The 25,687-nt window shown below is 39.5% G+C and overlaps 2 protein-coding genes across 2 annotated transcripts; both read left to right on the plus strand.

Annotated features, from left to right (window-relative positions):
* Positions 1–327: 327 nt before the first annotated feature.
* Positions 328–3,361, plus strand: LOC124868378 (claudin-4-like). Its single transcript, XM_047365597.1, has 2 exons — positions 328–1,354; positions 1,434–3,361. The coding sequence occupies exon 2, from the start codon at positions 1,595–1,597 to the stop codon at positions 2,261–2,263; it is 669 nt and encodes a 222-aa protein (XP_047221553.1). The 5' UTR covers positions 328–1,354; positions 1,434–1,594; the 3' UTR covers positions 2,264–3,361.
* Positions 3,362–8,972: 5,611 nt separating this feature from the next.
* Positions 8,973–21,880, plus strand: slc25a10b (solute carrier family 25 member 10b). Its single transcript, XM_047365595.1, has 11 exons — positions 8,973–10,968; positions 14,361–14,480; positions 17,517–17,631; positions 17,742–17,790; positions 17,887–17,928; positions 18,012–18,055; positions 18,146–18,216; positions 18,714–18,806; positions 18,891–18,968; positions 19,082–19,138; positions 20,267–21,880. Exons 1-11 carry the CDS (start codon positions 10,879–10,881, stop codon positions 20,366–20,368), a joined length of 861 nt encoding a protein of 286 aa, XP_047221551.1. The 5' UTR covers positions 8,973–10,878; the 3' UTR covers positions 20,369–21,880.
* Positions 21,881–25,687: the final 3,807 nt, after the last annotated feature.

Here is a 25,687-nt window from a genome sequence, read left to right on the forward strand (position 1 = left end):
AAGTGTTTCGCAACCTCTAAAAGGTTTTTCATCCAAGATTCAATCAGCTCTATCCGTCAACCTATTGATTGAATGAGCTTTCCTGTCCTGCTAAAGAAAAGCATTCACCATTGTATGGTGCTGCCACCATTCACAGTGGGGATGATGTGTTCAGGGTGTTGCAGCTCCTCCAGAGTTACCATGGGCTGCCTCTCTGATTAATGCTCTCTATTACAGGCCTCTAAGTCTGGACCGCCACATCTTGTTTGATGTGCAATTGTTATACTCTTTCTATTTAGAGATTATGGATTGAACAGTGCTCTGAGGGATGTTGAAGCTTGAAGTATTGTTTTATATCCTAACCATTGCCTTCAATCTCTGACCCTCACCTGTCTGCTCTGTTTTTAGGTCTTCTCATTGGTGTTTGCTCGTTAATGTTCTCTAACAAACCTTAGAACAGCTAGATTTATACTGAGATTAAATTGCATAAAGGTGAATTCTGAATTCTCTGTGGGTACTCCGGCTTCCTCCCACAGTCCAAAAACATGACTGTTAGGTTAATTGGTCTCGCTAAATTGCCCTTAGGTGTGACTGAGTGTGTTGTTTGTCCTGTGTGTCTCTGTGTTGCCCTGCGATGGATTGGTGACTTGTCCAGGGTCTACCCTGCCTGCCGCCCATAGACTGTTGGAGATAGGCACCAGCTTCCACCACGACCCACTATGGAAGAAGCTGTAGAAAATGACTCACTGACTGACTGGAACAAAGGGGATTAAGAACAACAACACATTTTTGGGATTTTTATTTGTAAAAAATTTAAAACCGTGTATCCCTCACCTCCTACTTCACAATAATACAGTACATTGTGTTGAGCTATCAAATACAATCCCACTAAAACACACTGAGGTTTGTGGTTTTTAGGTGACAAAATGTGGCATGAGTGCTTTTGTAAAGCACTGTATAGATGATAACATCTTCAACAACAAAAAGAGTTTGATCCTTTTGTGGGCGTAACACATGTAGCAGCTTCCAAATGACCTCCATCTTTCACCCTTTTGCCTCCCACCCCATGTTCATGAGAGGACCACATGGTGGCCGACAGCTGTATCTGTAACAAAGTCTCCTAGTGTCCTTCTGCTGTCATGGAATGGCTTTCATTTTTTTGTCTAACTAGCTGTGTTGTGTTTTGTGCGCGAGTATATTTAGTATGCATTATTACGCTGCTGCCCTCCTACACCACCCTGTGGGATTTGTAGTGAGACCAGCTGCCCTGTCAAAACACAGAGGCACCATTTCTGACATCTGTGAGTGTGTGGAGGGACTGTGGATGTAGAAGCACATAGAGGATTGTCAAGACGCTTGTGGACCTCTGATTAAAGTAAGTCTGACAGATATTAGTCACTTTAGGATGTCTTGCTTTAAACTATACTTTCTAAAATATTATTTCTTCTCTATAGTTGATGGGTGCTGAAAAGAAGAAGGGACACTGAGGATCTTGTTGATTGACCAATAATTAAGTGGGTAAAAGGCTCCTATAAGTTTTTTATCATTAGTAAGAAAAACAGGCTGGAAGTCAGGAGTTTCTACACTCATTGACGACAAAGTTTCTTGAGCAACCATGGCATCAACAGGTCTCCAGGTGCTGGGCTTGGTGCTGGCCCTACTGGGTTGGGTGTGTGGGGCTTTGGTGTGTGCAGCTCCACAGTGGCGCGTTTCGGCTTTCGTGGGGGGAGAGTTAGTGATTGCCCAGGTGTTATGGGAGGGTCTGTGGATGAACTGTCTGTCTCAGACCACAGGTCACATCCAGTGCAAGACCTACGACTCCACCTTGGCCCTCTCCACGTCTGCGCAGGCAGCTCGAGGCCTGACGGTTCTTTCACTGCTTCTCAGCATTCTGGCCGTCATGCTTGGGGTAGCTGGGGCCAAGTGTACACACTGCATGGGCGACAGTAACCAGGCCTCCAAAGCCCAACTGGCCAGGATAGCAGGGGTGCTCCTCATTGTGGCTGGCCTCGCTTACTTGATGCCCATCTGTTGGACTGCCTATGCTACAGTCAGGGACTTCTATGATTCAAATGTTGCAGCGTCTTTAAAAAGAGAACTGGGCCCTGCATTGTACCTGGGCTGGGGGGCTAGCGTGCTGCTCCTCCTGGGGGGAGCTCTGCTTCACGTCGGCTCCTCTGCACCAGTAGGAAGAGCGCTACCCGTTTCTGGAGCCGCAGCAAAGCCCAGCCCATCCATGGTGGCAGCAGGAGATGTGAAGCAGCAGGAAAAATCTTTTGTTTGAGATCACTTTGTTGGACTCCTGTAAAATCAACAGTTTACTATTACAAGCTTGTAAAATCTCTGTTATTCACTTCTATGTAATGATAAGATTTCTTTAAAACGGGCTGATTTCATGTCTTGTTCTACCTGGAGTCCTATAAAGAGGTTCGGAAAATCCTACTCACAGATGAGATTTCTTAGCAGTACTAATATTAAAGTTGTGTCCTACTTACTTTGTTCCTCAGGATAAAGATGTTAGCTAACTAAAATCTAAACTAAAGTTAAGCTTAGGGTTATGGCAAAGACGCCCTCCAATTTCAAAATACTGGAGCTCATCACCAAAGATAAATTGTTAAAATACCAGTGGAAGCATACAAATATAGATTAAAGTGATTATTTCCACTGATTATTGTAAAGGGTACAAAAAATGTGGACATGTGATTTCTTATTCCAATTATTTATTTATTTCAAATGTATTCTCCATTTACACTGTTTTATTATCTTCTGAGAGATCTCTGTCTCATTTTGGTTTCAGAAAGAAAAAGAAAATAATTTCAATCTAAATCTGCCAGGCTTATGAATAGTTTTAGGCGTATGTTGAAATGTGGACGTGTTAATGCACATAAAGAAGGATTACTAACTTTCAGGGCTTGTTGGAGTAGGAGTTGAAATAAACAGTGGGAGGATATTAAATATCTTGATGGTCACTAATGTGCGTGGCTCACATTTCTCAGATTCCCCTCTGCCTCTGCCTGTGTGTGTGCATGAATGTGTGTGTGTGGGTGGTCTGTGTACTAATATGAGGGACTTATACTGATGCACTGTGCATCAGTTTTTGCTGCAACTATGCGTGGCTACGGGTGTTTTCATTGTCTTTTTACTTTTTCTTTATACATCTTTTCTGTAATGTGTGCCTTTAGTCTCATTTAACGACATTCTTTCAGTAAAGACCAATGTTCTGTGACATAATGCTTTTACAAAAATGTGTACGTTAAAATACTGTACTTTTCTGTGAGACATGTCATTATTTCAATTAGCAGTAGGTTTATTCTTATAGCAAAGCAAATGACTTTGGTTTATTGAAGTAATTTGTGTTCTGAATAAAGTTGGTTTTACTTAATTTCCTGATTTTGAAGTTAATGAGCCATTACCTAATTTTGAGATGTAGGTAACCATGTTTAACAAGCGGATGGCTCCCAAGTTAGAAACAGAGTCTAAAATAAAATAAAACAAAATAAAATCAAGAAACACAGTTTGTCATAGTTGGCATATTTTGTTGCTGGACCAAAGGGCAGACAGGTACAGAGAAGGCAGAGTCAGTGGGAAACTTAGTCTTTAATTTTCAGAGTCCACTTACATGAAAGGCGAGGTACATGGGTACAAAATAATCCTGATAACAAGGCAATCTTTAAAAAACAAACCTAACAGGATCCGAAGCAGGAAGAGATTCCAAAAGAGATATCACGAGAGACATCAAAGGACATGCAAAAAGACTTGTCAAAAAGACATGATGACACCACGTGGAACAAAGGACAAAGACGAACTTAAATACAGATAAAGGTGGACATGAAACAATAGGGCAGGTAATCAGGGAAAACCGACACAGGTGAGACATGAAAGCAGGGAGGCAGAGGGAGCAGGTGAACCTAATAAAACTAAAGCATGAAGAAAGGGACTAAATAACAAGACAGTGAGCAAACCAAAATGAAACTATAGACCAAGATAAATAAAGCATAACAATCAAGAATAAACATGAACTAAAGGAAACTGAGAAACTGGAGGGAACACAACAACCTAAGAACTTAAAACAGAAACCATAAGGAAACCCTGACTACAAAAGTAAACAAACCTAAACCAACACTGATAGAACAAACTGAGAATGAAGCAGAGGAAACGAGGACTAGAATAAAAGTAAACAATAACTAAAGCAAACCTATAAAGGAGGAACTGAAGAATAAAGGGAACTAAAACCAAGTAATAAGTAACTAAAAGAGGAAAACTACTGACGAGAGGAGTAACAGAAAAGAAACTAATAAATGAGAAAGGGCAAGGGAACCAGAGAACTATAATAATAATAATAAGGAAACCATTTTTAGAAAATAAACAGGAAAGCAACACCAAGGGAACTAGGAGCGAGAGGAGAACACACTGGGGGCAGAAAAAAACCAAAACTGTCAGAAAACAGAAAACCACAAACAACATGAATGCAGAACACAAACAAGAAACATCTAGCTAAAAGTAAACAAAACACAAAACCACAAATAAAGTCCAAAATGTCCAAACCCTGACACAGTCCAGCATGATGATGTTGAGATTAGATTTTAAATGATTACAGTGAAAAAGTTCATATTTAGTTAGAAAATTTAAAAACAAAACAACCAAAAACCTAAATCTGAATCACAAATGTTACATAGGATAGTCTGCCTTAAAAAGCATCGGATCTGATATAAAATCTTTAATAATATATTCTTTACTATCCTGCTTTTTTCAGTGGTTCTTATTTAAGCATATCTCAACTGATTGGATTGACTGGGTTGTTTTTTTGTTTTGTCAGCTGAATGGTGTCCTTCTTGATTTGCCTCTCAACAATCATGACGTTTGCCTTCTATTTATTCCAAAATCATGAAGAAACAATGCTCATTTGTGCACAAAACTGCTCAATAACTCTGTGGATCACGACTTGATGTCTACATTTGAATATTGTTTCTCCTGGACGCCTTCCTCGGGAGGTTTTCCAGGCACGTCCCACCAGGAGGAGCCCCAGTGGACGGCCCAGGACACGCTGGAGGGACTATGTCTCTCGGCTGGCCTGGGAACGCCTTGGGCTCCCCCCGGAGGAGCTGGAGGAGGTGTCTGGGGAGAGGGACGTCTGGGCGTCTCTGCTGAGTCTGCTGCCCCTGCGACCTGGTCCCGGATAAAGCGGAAGACGACGAGTACGGGTACGAGTACAATCATGACTTTTGCCTTCTATTTATTCCAAAATCATGAAGAAACAAGCCTCATTTGTGCTCAACACCACTCAATAACCCTGTGGATCACCACTTCTACATTTGAATATTGTTTCCTGTGGTTACTGTTGAAATGTTCAGAAACATGACAGCAACATACAGTTGGCTTGTAAAAGTATTAAACTTTTCCACATATTGTCACATTACAAACATAAATATATTTTATTGGAATGTTATGTGAAAGACCAACACAAAGTGGTATACAATTGAAAAGTGGAATGAAAATTATACATGATTTCAAACATTTATACAAATAAAAAACTGAAACGTGCCGTGTGCAAAAGTATTCAACCCCCTTTACTCTAAGTGCAACCAATTGCCTTCAGAAGTGTCCTGATGATTGCTAATGACTAAATAGTCCACCTGTGTGTAATCTAATCTCAGTACAAATACAGCTGCTCTGTGACCTCTGGCCTCAGAGGTTGGCTTAGAGAATATTGGGGAGCAAACAGCATCATGAAGTCCAAGGAACACACCAGACACGTCAGGGATAAAGTTGTGGAGAAGTTTAAAGGTGTGTTTACGTTTTCCCCCTTCCTCAGTTACTATTTTCTCCGAGATTTCTTTTCATTATTTTGCCTTTTAATTACATGATTCGTATTGCTTCTTTGCTGGTTGCATTAAAATAATCCCCTTAGATGTGCGAAATTATCTAAGTATCTACGTAACAACTGACTGACTACTGACTACGTGACTGGCTGTATTACAGGTAGCTCTAAATTATCAGTTTCAGCGCAGAGTTTTAGATTTTAAAACCAGGATAAGAAGTGATAATAGAGAGACTCCACTAGGGGACAGTAGACACTAACTAACTTTCACTAAGTCACTCATTGAGGGCGCTTACTCTATCTAATCTAGAGATATGACGATTTATTTACAATTCAAAAAAGACTGGATAAATGTAGTTTTCATTCATTATGTTGATTTTTTTTTTTTTTTACTTGTTTTTAATTGTTCACCTTATTGCTAGATATGTGGTTATTTTGCTGTTTAATTGAGTTGTCTGAATCTATCTGAAATGAAAATTTGTTTTCTTCTTCTTTTATGTATTTACTGATAGTCTCCATTGTTAAACCTAATTTAATTGCTGGACCCAGTGATCCAACTCACAGCAGTGATTAAGGCAGGCTTACCTGCATGTGATCTACTTTCATCTGAGTACCAAACATGTCAGCACATGCCAGTCCCTTTGACTGCAGCACGTTTATGCGCAAACTATAAAGTCATGGCACAAAGGAAGTACACTCAAGGAAAGTAACCTAAACTATACCAAACCAGACATTCCACCATAGTTATTATGAAAAAGAAGAAGCCAAAATGAAAAAAAAAAAAAAAACAATTGTGAAGGGATAACTTTTTTAGACATTACGCAAAAACTGTTTGAGTACATTTTCTGTGCTCTTTTCCTGTTTGCTGCCCTGGTTTTTCCATAATTATCTGCAACACAGAACACTGAGACTTGTTTTTAAGGCCAAGGGACACAAAAACACATCATTTAATGCAAATGTTTATTTTGCAGGGTACTAAGTTTTTCTTTTTTACTAAAGACTCTCTTATGACTCAACATTATCATGACTCAGGGCCACCCTCAGCCTGTTTCAAGTGTAAACAAAAAAATGTGTTCGCACAGCAGCTTAGTCATTCAGCTTATCAAGAAACATAAAGTAGTTTTTCATTGAATGAGACTTGCTTTTTCCTTTACTTATTTTCACTTATGTTACTTGTGTGCAATGCAGTCGAGTTCCATCTCAAAAATACTGTGTGTCTGCAAACATCTCTCAGAATAGATCAACCTCATAACCTAACAATCATTTTGACGACTCTTAGTCAAGCCGGCCTCTCACTGAACCCACTGTTTGAGCGCTAGTTTGATCACTATTGGAACATTTTAGAAAAGGGATGAGTTTGTTGTCAAATGGAGTTTATTTAAGTCACTATACAGGTCCTTCTCAAAATATTAGCATATTATGATAAAGTTCATTATTTTCCATAATGTCATGATGAAAATTTAACATTCATATATTTTAGATTCATTGCACACTAACTGAAATATTTCAGGTCTTTTATTGTCTTAATACGGATGATTGTGGCATACAGCTCATGAAAACCCAAAATTCCTATCTCACAAAATTAGCATATTTCATCCGACCAATAAAAGAAAAGTGTTTTTAATACAAAAAACGTCAACCTTCAAATAATCATGTACAGTTATGCACTCAATACTTGGTCGGGAATCCTTTTGCAGAAATGACTGCTTCAATGCGGTGTGGCATGGAGGCAATCAGCCTGTGGCACTGCTGAGGTCTTATGGAGGCCCAGGATGCTTCGATAGCGGCCTTTAGCTCATCCAGAGTGTTGGGTCTTGAGTCTCTCAACGTTCTCTTCACAATATCCCACAGATTCTCTATGGGGTTCAGGTCAGGAGAGTTGGCAGGCCAATTGAGCACAGTGATACCATGGTCAGTAAACCATTTACCAGTGGTTTTGGCACTGTGAGCAGGTGCCAGGTCGTGCTGAAAAATGAAATCTTCATCTCCATAAAGCTTTTCAGCAGATGGAAGCATGAAGTGCTCCAAAATCTCCTGATAGCTAGCTGCATTGACCCTGCCCTTGATAAAACACAGTGGACCAACACCAGCAGCTGACACGGCACCCCAGACCATCACTGACTGTGGGTACTTGACACTGGACTTCTGGCATTTTGGCATTTCCTTCTCCCCAGTCTTCCTCCAGACTCTGGCACCTTGATTTCTGAATGACATGCAGAATTTGCTTTCATCCAAAAAAAGTACTTTGGACCACTGAGCAACAGTCCAGTGCTGCTTCTATGTAGCCCAGGTCTGGGGAATGCGGCACCTGTAGCCCATTTCCTGCACACGCCTGTGCACGGTGGCTCTGGATGTTTCTACTCCAGACTCAGTCCACTGCTTCCGCAGGTCCCCCAAGGTCTGGAATCGGCCCTTCTCCACAATCTTCCTCAGGGTCCGGTCACCTCTTCTCGTTGTGCAGCGTTTTCTGCAACACTATTTCCTTCCCACAGACTTCCCACTGAGGTGCCTTGATACAGCACTCTGGGAACAGCCTATTCGTACAGAAATGTCTTTCTGTGTCTTACCCTCTTGCTTGAGGGTGTCAATAGTGGCCTTCTGGACAGCAGTCAGGTCGGCAGTCTTACCCATGATTGGGGTTTTGAGTGATGAACCAGGCTGGGAGTTTTAAAGGCCCCAGGAATCTTTTGCAGGTGTTTAGAGTTAACTTGTTGATTCAGATGATTAGGTTCATAGCTCGTTTAGAGACCCTTTTAATGATATGCTAATTTTGTGAGATAGGAATTTTGGGTTTTCATGAGCTGTATGTCAAAATCATCCGTATTAAGACAATAAAAGACCTGAAATATTTCAGTTAGTGTGCAATGAATCTAAAATATATGAATGTAAAATTTTCATCATGACATTATGGAAAATAATTAACTTTATCACAATATGCTAATATTTTGAGAAGGACCTGTATATTAGATCTATATTTTTTATCGTGCTTACTGGAATCTGAGATTTTAACTACCGGTACTTTCATACACTTTTTTTATATTACTCATGTTTAAGGCAGACTATCCCACTGTCTGACCTAATTCCCTTCAGCATAAATTTATTGCTCAAGATATTAGATCACCCATGAAAAAATAAAAAACACTCACCTAAAAACTAAATGCGTCACACAGTCGGTTGACTTCACTCAAATGTCCTGCAAGCCTTACCCCAGACTACACTGGGTTCTCCTAATGTAAGATCTGGCAGCTAAGTCCTAAAACTAAGATGAATGTTATCATCACACACATCAGCCTAGCCAATATACCTGACTGTCAACATCTTCTTTGGAGCATCAGTTTTTGTGCTATACAGCAAGTGTACAGTCATGGTCAAAAGTTTTGCAACTGACAATATTTACTGCTTTAGTTTTAACAGATCCAGGTGTATTATTTTCAGGTTGCTGCGAAGAGTGATCTTTGTAGCAAGAAGGATCACTTTTTGAGTGATCTTTGTTGCTACAAAGATGCTTGAAATCACTGTTTTTTTGTCAAGCATGGACACCTCCATGGAAACCATCCCTTTGCATCGAAGGGGCTACACAGGCAGGGATAATTCTAATACAAATTCACCCAAATCAACAATTTATCAAATCATTAAGAACTTCAGTTCAGGACCATCTCTTAAACTGGATTTAACTAACGCACTTGGTTGCCAACAGTGCAGAGCTTGTAGAAGAATGACAGACAGGTGTGACTGTTTCAGAAAAGATGCCACTTCTCTCAAAGACAAATTTCTGCAGCAGACTGCAGGAGGTACCGGGACTGGGGTAAGAATATTTTCTCAGACGAAGCCCCCCCCTTCAGACTGAAGTTAAGACAAAGACCTGTCTTGAGAATAGACGATGAAGAGTCCTGAAACATCCTGTCAAAAGGGCTCAGTCACAAATTTGTCTGAAAACAGTGCAATGCATAAAGGACTGGATCAAGATGTCTCCCAGGAGCAAATTTGCTCAATAATCCAGGAGTAATTTGGTGGTGAACTGTGTAACAACACAAAAGTGATAGCTAAGTGGCTCGGGGATCAAAACATTGACATTTTGAGTTAATGGACTGGCAATTTCACAAAACATAATTGTTATTAAGAACAGATAAAAAATGTAATAAACTTGTTGTAAGTATTAAGAAAAGCCTTTGATGCTTAATGTTTATTAAATTTCAGTATGTTTAAACTTTGTAAAGAAAATAGTAATTTGTCAAACTCAAAATGTTTGGCTAAAACTTTACATAAAACAATGGACCCTTAAACCAAATGCTTTCTTTCTATTTTGGTCTGTAAATTTAATCTTATGCATTATATTTATTGTACTATATTTACTTATCATCTAACTCAATTTAGATACAATTAAATTATTAAATAAACAAAACAAAAAAACTTACTTTTATGAACATAGTTTCCAGCATTTAGAACAGGGGCAGGATTAAACTGAGTGCCCACATGCTTCCACAATGAAAGCTGAAACACCACCAACAACCATTTTCCAGGGTTACTTTTTGTTCTTCTGAGAACGGTTGTCTTCTTAAAGGGACAGTGTTCATATTGATCGCCACTATGACATCGGAGAGGACGCGTGTCACTTTAAAAGCACATGACAGCTAGAAGTGGTGAAACAGGAATACGAGAGCGTTTTCTGGGAAGAAAATGTCTGCATTATCATACTACGTTGCTTAGTTTCCAGCCTCCCCATCGAGCCGGTAGGCAGTTCCTCCGTCCGCAGTGACAATTGGCTGGGCTCCTCTTACAGCTGCTTCCTGCTGCGCCGCACAGCGTTGCTTCAACGAGCTGCCGCGTGCACGTTAGGCACGCGACGTGAAAGTTCCCGCGCGGCTAAAGATCAAAGTCCTCCGCTCCAAGGCGATCTTCTTTATCGGAATGTTGAAAGGTTAACGAGGCTCGCCTTCGTCCTGTAGGTTATACTCGCCTGTTGCAGCTGGAAGCTCCGGGCCTGCTGGAAGCAGACCCACACCGCAGCCGGACAGAGCGCCGTGGCGAGCCGGGAGGATTTACCAGCGTTGTGGAAGGAAGACGGAAGAGCCGGTGCTATCATGACTGAGAAACGAATGTCGCGGTGGTATTTCGGGGGGCTGGCTTCCTGCGGAGCCGCGTGCTGCACGCATCCTCTGGATCTCCTCAAGGTAAGGGGCACCGTGACCACCCCAACAGGCGCTGTGGTGTAGAACAGTGCAGGCCTGAGCACCTCGACACTGCTGCTTTCCAGCTGTTTTTGCCGAAGTCAGCATGTGTCACCATACTTTACTTCTTAAAGGTTTCACACGTTACTCTGCTAGGCTTCAGATATCAGTGTAAAATAGCTGGGAGTTTTAATTCATAGTTTCACTGTAATGAGTAGGATGTGTAAAGTTGGTAGAATCTAGGGCACAGGTCAGCCCAAAGTTTTCCAGCCACAGTAGTCCTGTTAATCTGGGCCAACTACCCACAGCTTCTTTCAGCACATGACTCAAATAAACCAACTAGCTTTCAGGAAAATCATGTGGTGTGTAATTATACAGTGAAGGAAGGTGATCACCAGACTGCACTTAAAATGGGCCCAGAAATCCCTCCTGTTTGCTCTAATTGATATTTTTCAAGTCTACCCAGCTGGCTTTTACTCACTGAGCAGATGCTGCAGGAGAGTAAATATCCATTCATTTAAGAAGTAAAGATAGCAGGGACTGCTTACTTGTATCAAGGTTTTAAAAAGTTACAGTTTCAAACTGTAAAAATGTTCTATGTTCTTTTTAGTCCAGTTATGGCAATGAATAGATTGCATAGTAACGCTTTCTTTTATGCTAAGATTTGTAAAGAAAAAAACAAGACTTCACCTTAAAGTTTTTAAAGATTCATAGTAGTTTAGTGACAGCACAAACATTGACAGAAATTAAGGATGGGACCTGTTGCGATGCTGTTTTGCTTTAAATTGTAATACACTTGTCTGTTTTGTACATAAAATATATATAAAACAATGGCCATTTTTATTTTGTCTTTACTTTTGCCAGGTGGCTAGTTTCTTATAGTTGATCAGTTTATCCAAAGAATTATCCCTTACTCCAGAAAAATCCCCTTTCCCTTTTTAAAGGTTTGTAAATGTACTGCTTGGTTAGATCCATGAGAGAATTTTATTTAACCAGTTCCCGTAGCTATGACAATAATAGACGTTTCACTGGATAAACATAGAGAAAGAAGTTGAAAGTGGTTCGCTGGTCTTCTACAACAGTGTATTTAAAAGAACAAACCATGTATAACCAAAGCATTAAAAACCTCCAGTGTTTTATGTTCAATGAAACTAAATAAATGTGGAGCATATTCTCTACACACAGGTTCTTGAAATCCAGCCGCTTTATAGTTAATAAATGACTTAACTGCATTTTAATTTAAGATAATGTCTCATCATTCTGTACTTTCCTGCTTTTCTTGCCGTTTTTGTTCTCATTTCTTGTTGTGGTCGTGATAACTGACCAGTTTGGTCGGTTGGTTCTAACAATCAAGGTGGTTGCAACTCATCTCTGTGGAATCCCCCTTTCACATAACAAAGGCAGAAAACCCCCCACTAACCTGGTTTCAACAGTATTTTTTGCAACAGTGTTGTAATATTTTGCATTTGGAGGCTAGTCTAACTACAGCTTACTCTCTCTGTTGTAATTCCACACCGTGATGAATTGCAAAGGGGGTAATAAATCATGGTGCCGTAGTCAGAAGTCGGATGATTTCAGAAGTTTGTCAAAATCAGAAAACATTAGATTTGTTCATTGTTGGGCTCAGGGATCAATGTTTTGTATATTCAAACACTGTTCCAACATGTTAGTAAATAAATGTACTTTACTGTGTGTGAGACCAATTTAATTAGTAATTGTCAGAGGTCTTAAAAAACAGGTTATTACTACACCTAACACTTACATTTATACAGAAATCAGTGGCCGTATTAGATTTTGGAAATGGGGTCACAGTACTAAACTTTTTTTAAACTGGATACCAATACCAGGAAAAATACTTAATTTAATCTGTAAATTTATTTGAAAGTTCTTTCTAATAAAGATCAGAAAAATGCAACCAATCACAAAATGATTGATTCCATTCTCCTGACATGTTGGCAAGCAAACCTGAACTGTATTTGTTTCTCAGCTAACATCGATGAAAACTAACAGCAGCTTTATTATACCAACGTTTAGATTTATCCAAAACGCACCGACTTCACCCGCTGAAAAAGAAGCTGTGTGACGCAAGTCAAAACATAAAGTTAATAACTTACACCACAGGTGTCTGGCTGTCGATCACCTCTCAAACACGAGTTTCCAGCAATCCTTCTCCTGCTCTATTTTTCTCCTATTTCTGAGCATTGGAGATTCTGAACATGTAACTAAGCAAGTGTCCCCAAGGCCCACTGTCCTGCATGTTTTCGAAGTTTCCCTGCTTCAGCACACCTGATCTCAAATGATGGCTGATTAACAGGCTTTTGCTGAGCTGCGATCATCTGAATTAGGTTTGTTACAGCAGAGAAACATCTAAAACACGCAGGTCAGCTACTAACAGCTGATGTTTCGTTTATTTGTTCATGCATTGTAGTAGTGCTACCACTGAAGGGGAGTCTACGCTTGCTGGCAGACAATAGGTCCTGCAGTGGACTTCCTGTGTAAAAGCAACACCGACATGGTTCTGTATGACGCTTTAACAATGAAATTTGATGTTGACAGTTTGTTTATTGTCGATTATTTCAACTAATTGTTGCAGCCCTAAACTGTAGCTAGTCAAACTTGAAGAACAAGGAGGGCTTTAACGGGCACAAATATAGCTGTATTTTTATATTCTAAACATTTATTTAATTCAGGAGTGGCCATGACCAGTCCTCAAGAGCTGATATCCTCCACAAAATCCTTTGCAGGATATTAGCTGCTTAGAGTTGCAGGATAATATCCTGCAAGAATGTATCAAAATAAAAAGCACGATACAAACTTTTTATAGTAAACACACTGGAGCTTTGGTAGCAGCTGATACTTTGTACTATACCGAGTGGGATTAAGTAAATATTGTGCGTTTTAAAGAGCACTCTGTACCAGATGTTTAATTTATTTACATAGGACCTTAGTTGGGACAGATTAGGGCAATAACTGCTGCAGTGATTTTTGAAATGATGAGCCAAATCACACAAACCACTTTCATACAAACACCACATTGTTTTTAAGACGTCAGTGGCGTTCAGTCTGAGGTCATCATCAAAGCAAAGGCCAGAGGTCACATTTTGAAACCACAGAGGGCCTGTGACAACAAACAGAAACTGTTACAACATGTAAAGAACATGTTTTTTTTTCTTTAAGGCCCATTGAAGAGCGATGTTGAAAATATAATTTATGTTTGTGTTTTACCATTAAAAGAGGAAACTTAATCTCATTTTAACTTATGCAACATGTGGCTTTTTGATACCTTTGTTTGACTCTGTACATTACTCCTTTGTGTTCTCCATCTCGGCTCTAAAATAATGTGTGTGATGGTAATAATGATGCTTATTTTCCGCATATGGCTTTTATTCTTTCAGGTCCACCTGCAGACACAGCAGGAAGTGAAGAAGAGGATGGTTGGGATGGCCGTGCACGTGGTGAAGAATGACGGGGTGTTGGCTCTCTACAACGGTCTCTCTGCCTCCTTGTGTCGACAGGTAGATTTTTGAAACATTTTCTGGATGCATTCAATTTCTACAATGATCGAATCACCTAAATATGTAAAATAAACTTCCATAGCTTGTTCATGCCTTTGTTTTCCCCCATGATTTATTACTTTCAGACATGAGCCTCAGCTTCAGTGTTGAAGAGTTTGCACTTCAATTCATATCTACATTATATTTATATTGGATTCTGATTTACACGTGTAATTATTGAATCAGACTGACTGTAGAGAAAAATGCTTTGCAATACAATGAAGAACTATAGCCTTAAGCACCAGGACAGCATTTCAGGCTGAAGCTTTAACTCCTTAAACTTTGAATTTGGAAGGTCTGGCAAAAAAAATGTGCAGTTCAGATTAGAAGTTTATTTCACTCTGTGTTTATTTATTTCGTGACTTCCGTGCAGCACTGTCGTCATGAAATAATTTAAGCTGTCAACTTGACCCATCAGACTCGCTGGGCGTGGCTAACGCTGATCCTGTGATCTGGTTCAGGACCTCATTTAGCTTTCTCCTGAACTGGTTAGAGATATTTTAGACCAAGCGAGCAATGTAGAAGCTGAAGTTGCTCACCAAGAATTTGTGGTAAAAATAATTGGAACAATTTCTTAAAAATATTGGAGTTATTTCCGCACTTTCGGGCAAAGACATGAACCTTAGAGTCGTAGCAAACGTAGAAGAAACTGTCTTGACTTGTTGTGTGAAGCAGCCAATCAGACATCAGGGCCTGTTGAGGAGCCACCCTAATCTCGCCCACTGGGTCTGATGGGTCAAATTGACAGTTTAAATGATTTCATGATGACGTGGCTTCACAGGACTCATGAAATAAATATTATATTATTGAGTGAAATAATTGTATTTATTTATAAATTATTATATAAAATGACATTTTTATTTGTAAAAATATATATTTAATTATTTAACGGGACATTATTTAACTGTGCGTTCACATGGGACATTCACATTTATTTACTTCATGATATATTTATTTATTTAATTTTGTCCTATTTGGCCCTCCATCTGTTACCACTTTGCAAAGAGCTGGAAGAAGATCTGAATGGTGACCTTCAAAAAAAAAAAAAAAGAGAGAAAACTTGTTAGGATGTTCAGAAGCGACCACCACGGCTTAAACTTGTAATGAGCTGGAAAAAGCCAGTGTCTGTGTGCGTTGTTAAGATAGTACTACTTCGTCCTGGACCGAGAGGGTTCCAATGAAGAAAGAAAACCTTGCTCCAGAGTCAACACCTCAAGCTCAACTGAAATTTGAAATTTTTGCAACAACCCTTATGGGTAGTTTTGTCCGTAACGCAGTAGGGCTAGACTGGAACTGACTGCCGCTTTACCAGTAATGGAACTACTTTGCAGTGACCAGATATAGATAGGATCTACAGAGTCATGAAGTGTGTGTGAATGACGGGAACTGACACAAAAGTAAATTTACACAACTTTTATTAAATGTTTTTCATGAAGAATAATAGTATAATATGATCTAATATAATATAGTTTGAAAATGAATTATAATAATATGCAATAAGATATATATTTGAATATAATTTAGATACTTATAACACATGAAACTAAACACAAATAACATTTAATATCTGGTTGGAACCAGTTCAAAATTAGAGTCCATAATTCAAGTTCCCTTGAGGTTCAGAGTTCCTATGTTGCATGGGAAAACGGTTCCAGAATGTGTCCAACGGGGAAAACTCTGCTAGGTGGGATCCTTCTTTGAATGTCCATGAGATTCAGAACAAAGACCACAAAGAGGTCGATCTCCTACCACAATGTGGTTCTTAGGTAGCTCGCCATCAATTGAAGACGGTTGTTGACGGGAGGTGATTAAAAACCTGACCGTTGAGTAGATGATTGAATGGTTTACGAATTCCTCCGATCGTAGAACTCGCCGAAGTCGTTTAGCAAACAACACCTAGTCAGAACAAGCCACAGTGAGCAGCAGTGTGAAGCAGGAGGAAGTGACATCAGGTGCACCAGAACTAAAAAAAAAAAAGTAGGGTGGTGGAGCAGCAGCAGCAGGGTCACATGGGTTACACGTCAGAAAGGCTTTAGGGCAGCAGTTGAGTTATTAACCCCAATGATAAGAACTGTGTTTGAAAGAATCAAGACTTTCAAACTGAACGATGTTGCACTAGCTTTCAAGCAAGGTGGTGGTACTATCATGCTGGGGGCTACTTCACTGCCATTGGTACTGGTGGATGGAATAGTGGAAAGAGGACATTCTCCAAGATCTTCAACTTCACTTCCAATGAACAGCAACATGTTTGAAACTTGGACACAGCTAGGCGCTCCATCAGGACAACTTTAACAGTTTACATTGAAGTAAACGCTATCTCAAAGGAAGGTCATGTACTCTGTAAATCAGCCTGCAGCTATAAACAGGCTCCTTCTTAAAAAAGGCTCTTGGCACCAAATGAACAAGAACCAAACTACTCTGTTTAAATGCAGACTTGGAGTAATATAGATCTTGCAGAGATTGCCTGGAAGGAAACAAACTGGTCTGTTAGATTACGTAAGTTCATTGGCTGTATTGCTGCCCCATTATAAAGGATTTAGTAGATATGACTGAAAAGAGCTGCAGATAGGGGGCAGATATATTCTTGTGCTGTGTAAGATACTTGTCTTTGTTTCCTTTTTGTTTTGAAAAAGCAACATGCATTTCAGAAGCTGCATGTTTCAGAATCATGAAACCAACTGATGTTTTGTTGACAAGTAACATTTTTTATTTTCATTTTTTTAGGTTATAGATGTTTGGTCATACAATGAAGAATTAAAACATACATTTAACCTACTGAAAACATTATCAAAACAATCAATCAAGTGACTTTTATTATTTTTTTTTTGTAAAGTGCATTTAGAGTACGTGTTGTAAATTGCCGCTAATTGAATCGAAACTGAATACAGATCTCCTGAGGTTGGAGCACTATTCTAATTAGGCCCGGGCTTCATCTTTTAGTTTAAAGAATTAACTGAACTGAACATTATATCAATTAACTTCTTCTCTCCTTCTCAGGTCACCTACTCCCTCACTAGATTTGCCATCTATGAGACAGTCAGAGACATGATGGGTAACACTGGCAAGGGACCGATGCCTTTTTACCAGAAGGTCCTGCTGGGAACGTTTGGAGGTACACACACACACACACACACACACACACAGTCCACTTTCTTTGACAGATTCAAATGCAGAGGACCACCTGTAAAGAACTGTTTACCAACACATTTTATCTGCCGACAGGATTCACTGGTGGGTTTGTTGGGACACCAGCAGACATGGTGAATGTTAGGTAATGTAACATGACAAGAATTACTTTATACATTTGTGTGTAATAGCAGGAAAGTTAAATTAGGTCTGAAATCTTTTGTTTTTCTACCCCTTCTAGAATGCAAAATGACATGAAGCTACCACCAGAGCAGAGAAGAAAGTGAGTGTTGTGGTTGACAGTTGCTCCGTCTAGATGGATTAAAATTTTTAGTAAAATATCATTGTTTTGTGCTTTGCTTGCAGCTATAAACATGCCGTTGATGGACTCTACAGAGTCTTTAGAGAAGGTAAATGACGAGGCCAAAATCAGGTTTTCATTTTGTGTTTAACACCTTCTGGCATCATGATTGAGGTCAGATCTTTATCTCTTCATGCAGAGGGTGTAAGGAAGCTATTTACTGGAGCCTCCATGGCATCTGGCAGGGGTGCATTGGTTACTGTGGGACAGGCAAGTCATATTCTTCAAAATCAGATATTAGGTATTCACAAAACATTCTTCATAATTATTGATGGCTTCCTGCAGCCGTGTTGAGAAGCATTATGCAGCAGAGAAAAAATGTTTTAGACTTTCCTCCAATCTCAAAGTCTTCTTTTTTGTGTTTGATCAGGCTGTAACTCAGTTAGGGTTTTTGTAAAAAGCAGAGAAAACAAAGCTTTAATTTTAGAGTTTAGTGTTAACTTCAGTTCTAACACAAGAGGTCGCCAAATATCAATATAAATAAACAGCACTAGAGATTTGCTCCTGACTGCATGGCCTTTTAATGTCATGTTTAAAAAGCGTTTGAAAAAACAAGATGCGTGGACATTTACATTTTTATTAGAACCCGGTGTGTAAAAGAAAAAAATAAAATAAAGTGAAGGTTTGTTGAGCACAATCTTATTTTAGCAGTAACATTTCTAAAATCGTTTTAAATGTTCTTTTTTAAATTTTATTTCTGTTTGCAGTTGGCGTGTTATGACCAGGCCAAGCAGCTAGTGTTGGGAACTGGTGTGCTGGGAGACAATATGCTCACACACTTCCTGTCCAGCTTCATAGCTGTAAGAATTTTGTTTTTGCATGGATTTAATGTAGTTAGCAGAGCTTCGTCTTGATCCCAGTTTTTGCAAACTGTTCCTCTGCAGGGAGGCTGCGCTACGTTCTTGTGTCAGCCTCTGGATGTGCTCAAAACAAGGCTGATGAACTCTAAAGGAGAGTACACTGTAAGAAAATCACTCTCCATTCATTTTGTTACTCATCCCATCACTTCACTTATTTCAGCTTGTTCTGTTTTCAGTTTAAACTCACTTTAATAACATATTCCGTATGTTTGCAGGGAGTGCTGCATTGCTTGCGGGAAACGGCCAAGCTGGGTCCGCTGGCGTTTTACAAGGTAAACAAGCAATAGCCCTTACACCATTTGGTCTGTTTCATAGAAGGATACTTCGTATAAAGAAAATCACTCAGACCTGGATAGCAGTGGCAACCGCTGCTCTATAAAATCATTTTAGGGGGAGTGGTGGTCTAGTGGTTAGAGAGCAGGGCGTTTACGTCCTCGAGAGGCCACAAGTACCCTGGTTAGAATCCCATAGACCGCCACTCTGGGTCCCCGAGCAGGACCCTTGGCCCCTGAATGCTCCCCAAACGCTGCACAAAAGCAGCCCATTGCTCCCTAAGAAATGGGTTAAATGCAGAGAATAATTTCTACATAGAGTCGCACCTTAGATGCATCTTTACTTCGTTATTTGATGTTGTTTGCTAATTCATAGCTTTTAATGTGCAGGATAGCAACAGAACAGGCAAGATGGGAGTGCGTTATATACAAAGTTGCCTAGAAGCAACACCCTACCTGGAATTGGAGAATAGTATAATAAAGAATACCAGGAAACCATCCTGTAGGATCATATCTTTAAATGTCTTGATGTCATATTGCTAATTCCTTACAGGAATTCCTTACACTTCAAATAAGTATAAATTGACCATTGTAATAATTTAGATCAACGTATATCGAAGTTTGTGCTGCCTGAAGACACTTACCTGTGTACGTCTCAGGTTGGAAAAAGCAAACATTTATTCACAGCATGTACACTATGGTATTTGGAAAAGTATTTTACTGTGGCTCCTTTTGCATGAATTACTGCATTAATGCAATGTGACATGAAGGCAATCAGCCTGTGGAACTGCTGAGGTAAAAGCCAGTAGCTTGTCTGTGTGGTTTAGGTCAGTCACAGTGATACTATGGTTATTAAAACAGGTAAATGTATTTTTGGCAGAAACCAGTATCTCCAAAGCTTTTTCAGCACAGGGGGTATTCAATTCTTGAATTGAATTACTGAAATTAAATGACTTTTTCAATCTATTTAAATGTATTTGTTACGCCTGCACATGTATGTATATTATATTTTGTTGTCGGTTCACATTTAATGTTTGCTCTTCTGTGTGTGCTGCAGTCAGTGCTCTTAGTTATTTCACAATCAGATCAAAGTGCAGATATCAATTGAAACCCTTCACTTTGTTGCAGGGCCTTGTCCCAGCGGGGATCCGCTTGATTCCCCACACGGTTCTCACCTTTGTTTTCCTGGAGCAGCTGAAGAAGTACTTCGGCATTCGTATCATCTCCTGATCCGCTCTGTCGCAGCCAATCCCGTCCTCCATCGTCCAGCTCCTCATTATTCACAAGAAAAGAAGGGAAGCGGGGGCTGAACAGTTTGTGATTGTCCTTTGGGTGCTTTCCCTCTCCTTGTTCTCTACCTCCATGCCATAATTGGGTTTTCATGACTTGGATCCGAAACCCCCAGTTTTTGTCATTCTCGCTGCCCCTTTTACTGTAAGGGAAGGAAAAAACAAGTGATTTAAACCTGCTGGAATGAGGTCAATAACATCAACAAAATATTAATAATCAGAGATTACTGTTGTAGTTTAATGGTTATATAATTGTTACAATTAACTCTTCACGTTGAGGTTGTCGGATCTATTTATTTAACGTCATGTTGGGAACTGGCAGAATTTTAACTTAGGCTAATTCCAAATTAGATGTTTTTTAATCCGACCTGAAAACTAATCCATTGCCAGATTGTAACTCTTTTAGAAATCACGCAAAGTGAGGAATAACTGCAAACTGTAGTGGAAATGCTTACTTTATAGTTCTGTAAAACAATTAGTTTTTCAGAAGGGTGTTCAGGAGCAGTGCGTGAAATCCTCCAGAAGTTGTAAGCAGAGCATATCTTTATCAGCACCTATCCGACCAATCTATAATGGATTTAAAAAGCCATAAATCTAAAAAATACAACGAGCTCTTTTGTATTCATCCAGCAGTCTTTAACCGCAGAGCTGTCAAAATGGGATCCATAAAATTTATCACTTTATTTCCACTTTAATATTTTACAACTCATAATCAAACACAGATTAAAATGTGATTAATTTATTGCTGCTGCTCCTTTAATTCATTCCACTGTCACCACGTCACATCTGGAAAAGGAGAGGACCAAGTTTTTTTTTTTTTTTGTTTCACGCAGATTGAACTAGAAAGGAAACTGAAATGTATAACAGTGATTTATTGACATTCTGGTAACGATAAAAGCTATTTAGTGTCTTAGATCCTGGTAGCACTCTGTATCCATTCTGAGAAACCTGCTGTTTAAAACAACAGCTCCATGTCAGCCTGCAATGCTAGTTTTATATCTAAGTGAATGCACGTCAGGCTTTGTGGTACAGGTACCTGATTTTAAAGGCACTTTATTTAAAAAGCCAACACTGACTGGCGTTTTAAGGTTTAAAATGTTCAAATTGAAAATGTGAATGAATCGAGTTAAACATGTTTTCCTGTTTCTGTCACTCATTTTCCTGTAGTAAGGTTTGAGTTGGGTGTAAAGAGTAGCTTTCCTGTTTAGCTGTGCCTGCTAAAGTCATGTTGCCTTACACTACCTGTCCTGCAGGGGGCAGCGTTGTTACATGTAAGATTTCCTGTTTTATGCACCTGAGAGGTACTCTGTTTTCATCTCAGGATGAAGTCTTTATCATTTATTTTATTTACATTCACTGGAATCAAAGTGTTGGGACAGTTATGGGTCAGTAAATTTTAATATTGTAGGTTTTTCACTAATAATTTTGCAAATTAAAGTACTAATTGAAACTGTGTTTTCAGACCTTTATTGTAACAGTGATTTCAGCAATGTTATAAATCAAACTACACTTTTATCTAATTAAATCTTCTAATAAGATTATAAGTCAGCTTCTGACCCCTTGGGCTGCTGAGTGATTCATTTGTATTTCAGCTTTTTGCTTTCACAAGTGTGGACAGCACAGCTGGCTTCGATTGTGAGTCAGCCTTGAGGGATCTGCTCTCATCAGAGCAAGGGCACGATTTAATGTTCTCACATTTACCATCTTAGAGCCAGCATTCTCAAAGATTCTGAGTCCTCTCAGAGATCTCCTGTCTTAGCCTAAAAATTCCTGCCAAGCCGAGTCTTAGCTTCAGAGTGATTCACTTCGCTGCTGAGAGCAACTCTGAGTGAGTAGACGACAGATTTCTGTTATCACACAGCATGTTTGAACTTCATTTACCTACTCGTCATTTTGATTGGAATATTATGGTTATGCACCGTACTGGTCATTTTTACTACATCTATTTGATATTAACGTGCACACTCGCCTGTCTGCATTTTATTGTGTTTACCTTCTTGCATAAAGAGGTTTGATATGGAGTTTAAACGAAAATTCAACATGGAAGACTCACCACCCCATTTCATCCAATCACTCCTCACTGGCTGCTCCAATCAACAGCAGGTCCGCAGTCCTCCTTGACCAATCATCTCCCAGGGCATCACTTGTAAAGACCATCTGCATGGAAGACACCTCTCTTCTGCTGAGCTTTGACCCTCCTCCACCCCTTCTCCACCATAGGCTCCCAACTCCTTCCAATATACCAAGGTCTACACCACTAACCAGGATCGGATCCCGGGGGGGAACACTTACCTAATCATAATGATGATGATGAATAAGATGTTTATTCAAACTCATTTCATCCTCAGCGTTCACGTTTTCCTTAGGGGTCCGAGCACCAAAGAAATAATCTTTCATTAATAAACTCTTTAACCGTCTTCTTGTTTCTCCATTATGTGAGTCTTTCCAGGTTGAATTGGTAAAACAAACAAAACAGAAAAAAGGTGGAGAAAACCGAACTGGACAGAGGAGCAGAGCTTGCCTATGGCAGGGGCAAGGTAGAGGCACAGATTGAAGAGGGGTGGCACCCTGAAACTGCAGTCTAAGATCTAATGTGTAAGCTATTATATTTTCATTCTGTTTTTGTTCTCTCATGTTTCTGTTTTTTAATAAAGGTTAAAAAAATAGACCATCCTAAAGCTGCCAAAGTTACAGTATATCTCCCATTAAAAAGTTCCAACCCTACAGCATCAATTTAATTTTGACTCACTGTAATAAATAAAAAACTGAATTATTTTTGTCTGCATACAGTAAATGTTTTGTTCTGTTGTGTTTTTGTTCCTATAAAAACAAACAAAAAAAGTTATACCATCATCAGACTGAACACTGTTCCCTCTGATTACCAGCCCCATTTTAGATATGATTAATCTATCCTTAGTAAATGGATATGTACCACAGGCTTTTAAGTTAGCTGTAATTAAACCTTTACTTAAGAAACCGTCGCTTGATTGAGATGACTTAAAAAATTACAGACCTATATCCAATCTTCCATTCTTATCTAAAATTCTTGAGAAAATAGTTGCTAATCAAATGTGTGAGCATTTACACAGCAATGACCTGTTTGAAGAGTTTCAGGTTTCAGAGCTCATCATAGCACTGAAACAGCTCTGCTGAAAGTCACTAATGATATTCTTATGGCCTCAGATAATGGACTTGTGTCTGTACTGGTTCTGTTAGATCTCAGTGCTGCATTTGATACAGTCGACCACAATATTCTCTTAAAAAGGCTGGAATATGCTGTAGGGATCAGGGGAACAGCGCTATGCTGGTTTAAATCTTATCTGTCTGACAGATTCCAGTTTGTTCATGTAAATGATAAATCATCTTTAAACTCCAGGGTTCATTGTGGAGTACCACAGGGTTCAGTACTTGGGCCAATTCTCTTTGCTATATATTTGCTTCCAATAGGTCAAATTATTAGGCAGCATGGGATACATTTTCACTGTTACGCTGATGAGACTCAGCTTTACTTATCCATAAATCCTGATGAACCCAACCAGTTAGATAGACTACAAGCATGTCTTGAAGATATAAAAACTTGAATGACTTTAAATTTTGTGCTTCAGACAGGACAGAAGTTGTCGTCTTTGGACCGGAGTCATTAAAAAAGAAACTGCTTAGTCAATCACTTAACCTGGATGGCATTAAATTGACCTCCGGTAATAAAGTAAAAAACCTTGGTGTTATTTTTGACCAGGACATGTCATTTAAATCCCATATTAAACAGGTTTCTAGAGAGAATTTAAGTACACCCTTTCATCAAACTTTTTGACAGGTGGGTGGGACTTCCGGTGGTTGCCATGTGGGCAGGAGGTCACGTGGTGAAGCAGGTGGTGTGTCCAAGGGGGCGTAACAGTGGATGCTGATTGGTTGTCGTCATTAGGGGCAATACCTTAAATGAGTCAATTAAAACACAGGGGTGTGTTTGTTATAAATAGAACAAGACAAATATGGTATTATCGGAAACTGTTTGGCATCAGCACCAATTAAAAATAGAGGGGGTGTGTTTGTAAGCATCGTTAAACCTTGAATAACCCACCTGCAGTGTCTTTATAAAAAAGACACTGCAGGTGCTCTGAACTCTATTGTTACAACTAACGGCCCTAACCAAGGTCTTAACAGCAGAGCAGGCTTTACGGCAAATTCCAGGGAGGTACATCTCCTAGGCCCCCTGCATGCAGACATATTTTTCTGCGAGAGACTTCTTTTAAACTCTGTTGACCTTAAAATTAAACTTACAAGAGCCAACGATGCCTTTTGTCTCATGGCCGCAAGAGACTCCACTTACAAACTCAGGATATTAGGAGCATCTCTTTTTATCAAAAAAGTTACTGTCTCTCCAGCTGTACGACTGGGGCACGCTTCAGCTTTAATGAAAGCAAATGCTCTGTATCCACTTTCACATGTGAATGTAAAAACATATTCCATCCCTGAAAATTCAAGGGTATGCAACCAAGAGAATCTTTTCTTAGGCATCTTTCCCAAGTATGTGGTGATTGCGTTACTGGATCATGACGCTTTTACAGGAACACGCAATCTCAATCCGTTTGACTTTAATCATTTTGATATGGAATATTTAGCTTTGTGTAAGGATGGCAGACAAATTCCTGCTAAAGCCTTCCAGCCCAATTTTAACCAAGGTCATTCAGTGAGAGAGTATTACAACTTGTTTACGGCTACAGGACGACATCTAAAAGATCTTCCGCTGAGTATAACACGTCAGGAATTTAATCAAGGATACTCTCTATTCACATTTAATCTTAACCCGGGTGAGGACACAGATGCTCTATCTCCAGTTTCCAGTGGGAATTTAAGATTGGAAATGCGCTTCAGAAACCCGTTGCCATATACCACCACGCTGATCATCTACGCTTGTTATGATTCTATTTTAGAGATTGATTCAAAGAGGCGTGTGCTGGTGGATTATTATTAATCTAATCAGGCATGAATAATCATGAAATTGAGAGCCTGATGCGTCATCTGCTGGGAGATTTGTTTTGCGGTGTGTGGCCGTGCGACCAGCTGCCGCTGCTAGCTGACAAATTCCCAGGGCCGGCCTACTTTATTGTGAATACACATCCTTCACACATGCCGGGGGAACACTGGCTAGCTCTGACATTGGATGAGAATGGTCAATCCAGCTTTTTTGACTCTTATGGATTCTCTCCGGATTTCGAGTTCTACCCGTCAAGCATCGTAACATTTTTAGACGACAGATCCT

Source organism: Girardinichthys multiradiatus, chromosome 5, assembly GCF_021462225.1.
Source record: "Girardinichthys multiradiatus isolate DD_20200921_A chromosome 5, DD_fGirMul_XY1, whole genome shotgun sequence".
Taxonomy (NCBI): Eukaryota; Metazoa; Chordata; class Actinopteri; order Cyprinodontiformes; family Goodeidae; genus Girardinichthys; species Girardinichthys multiradiatus.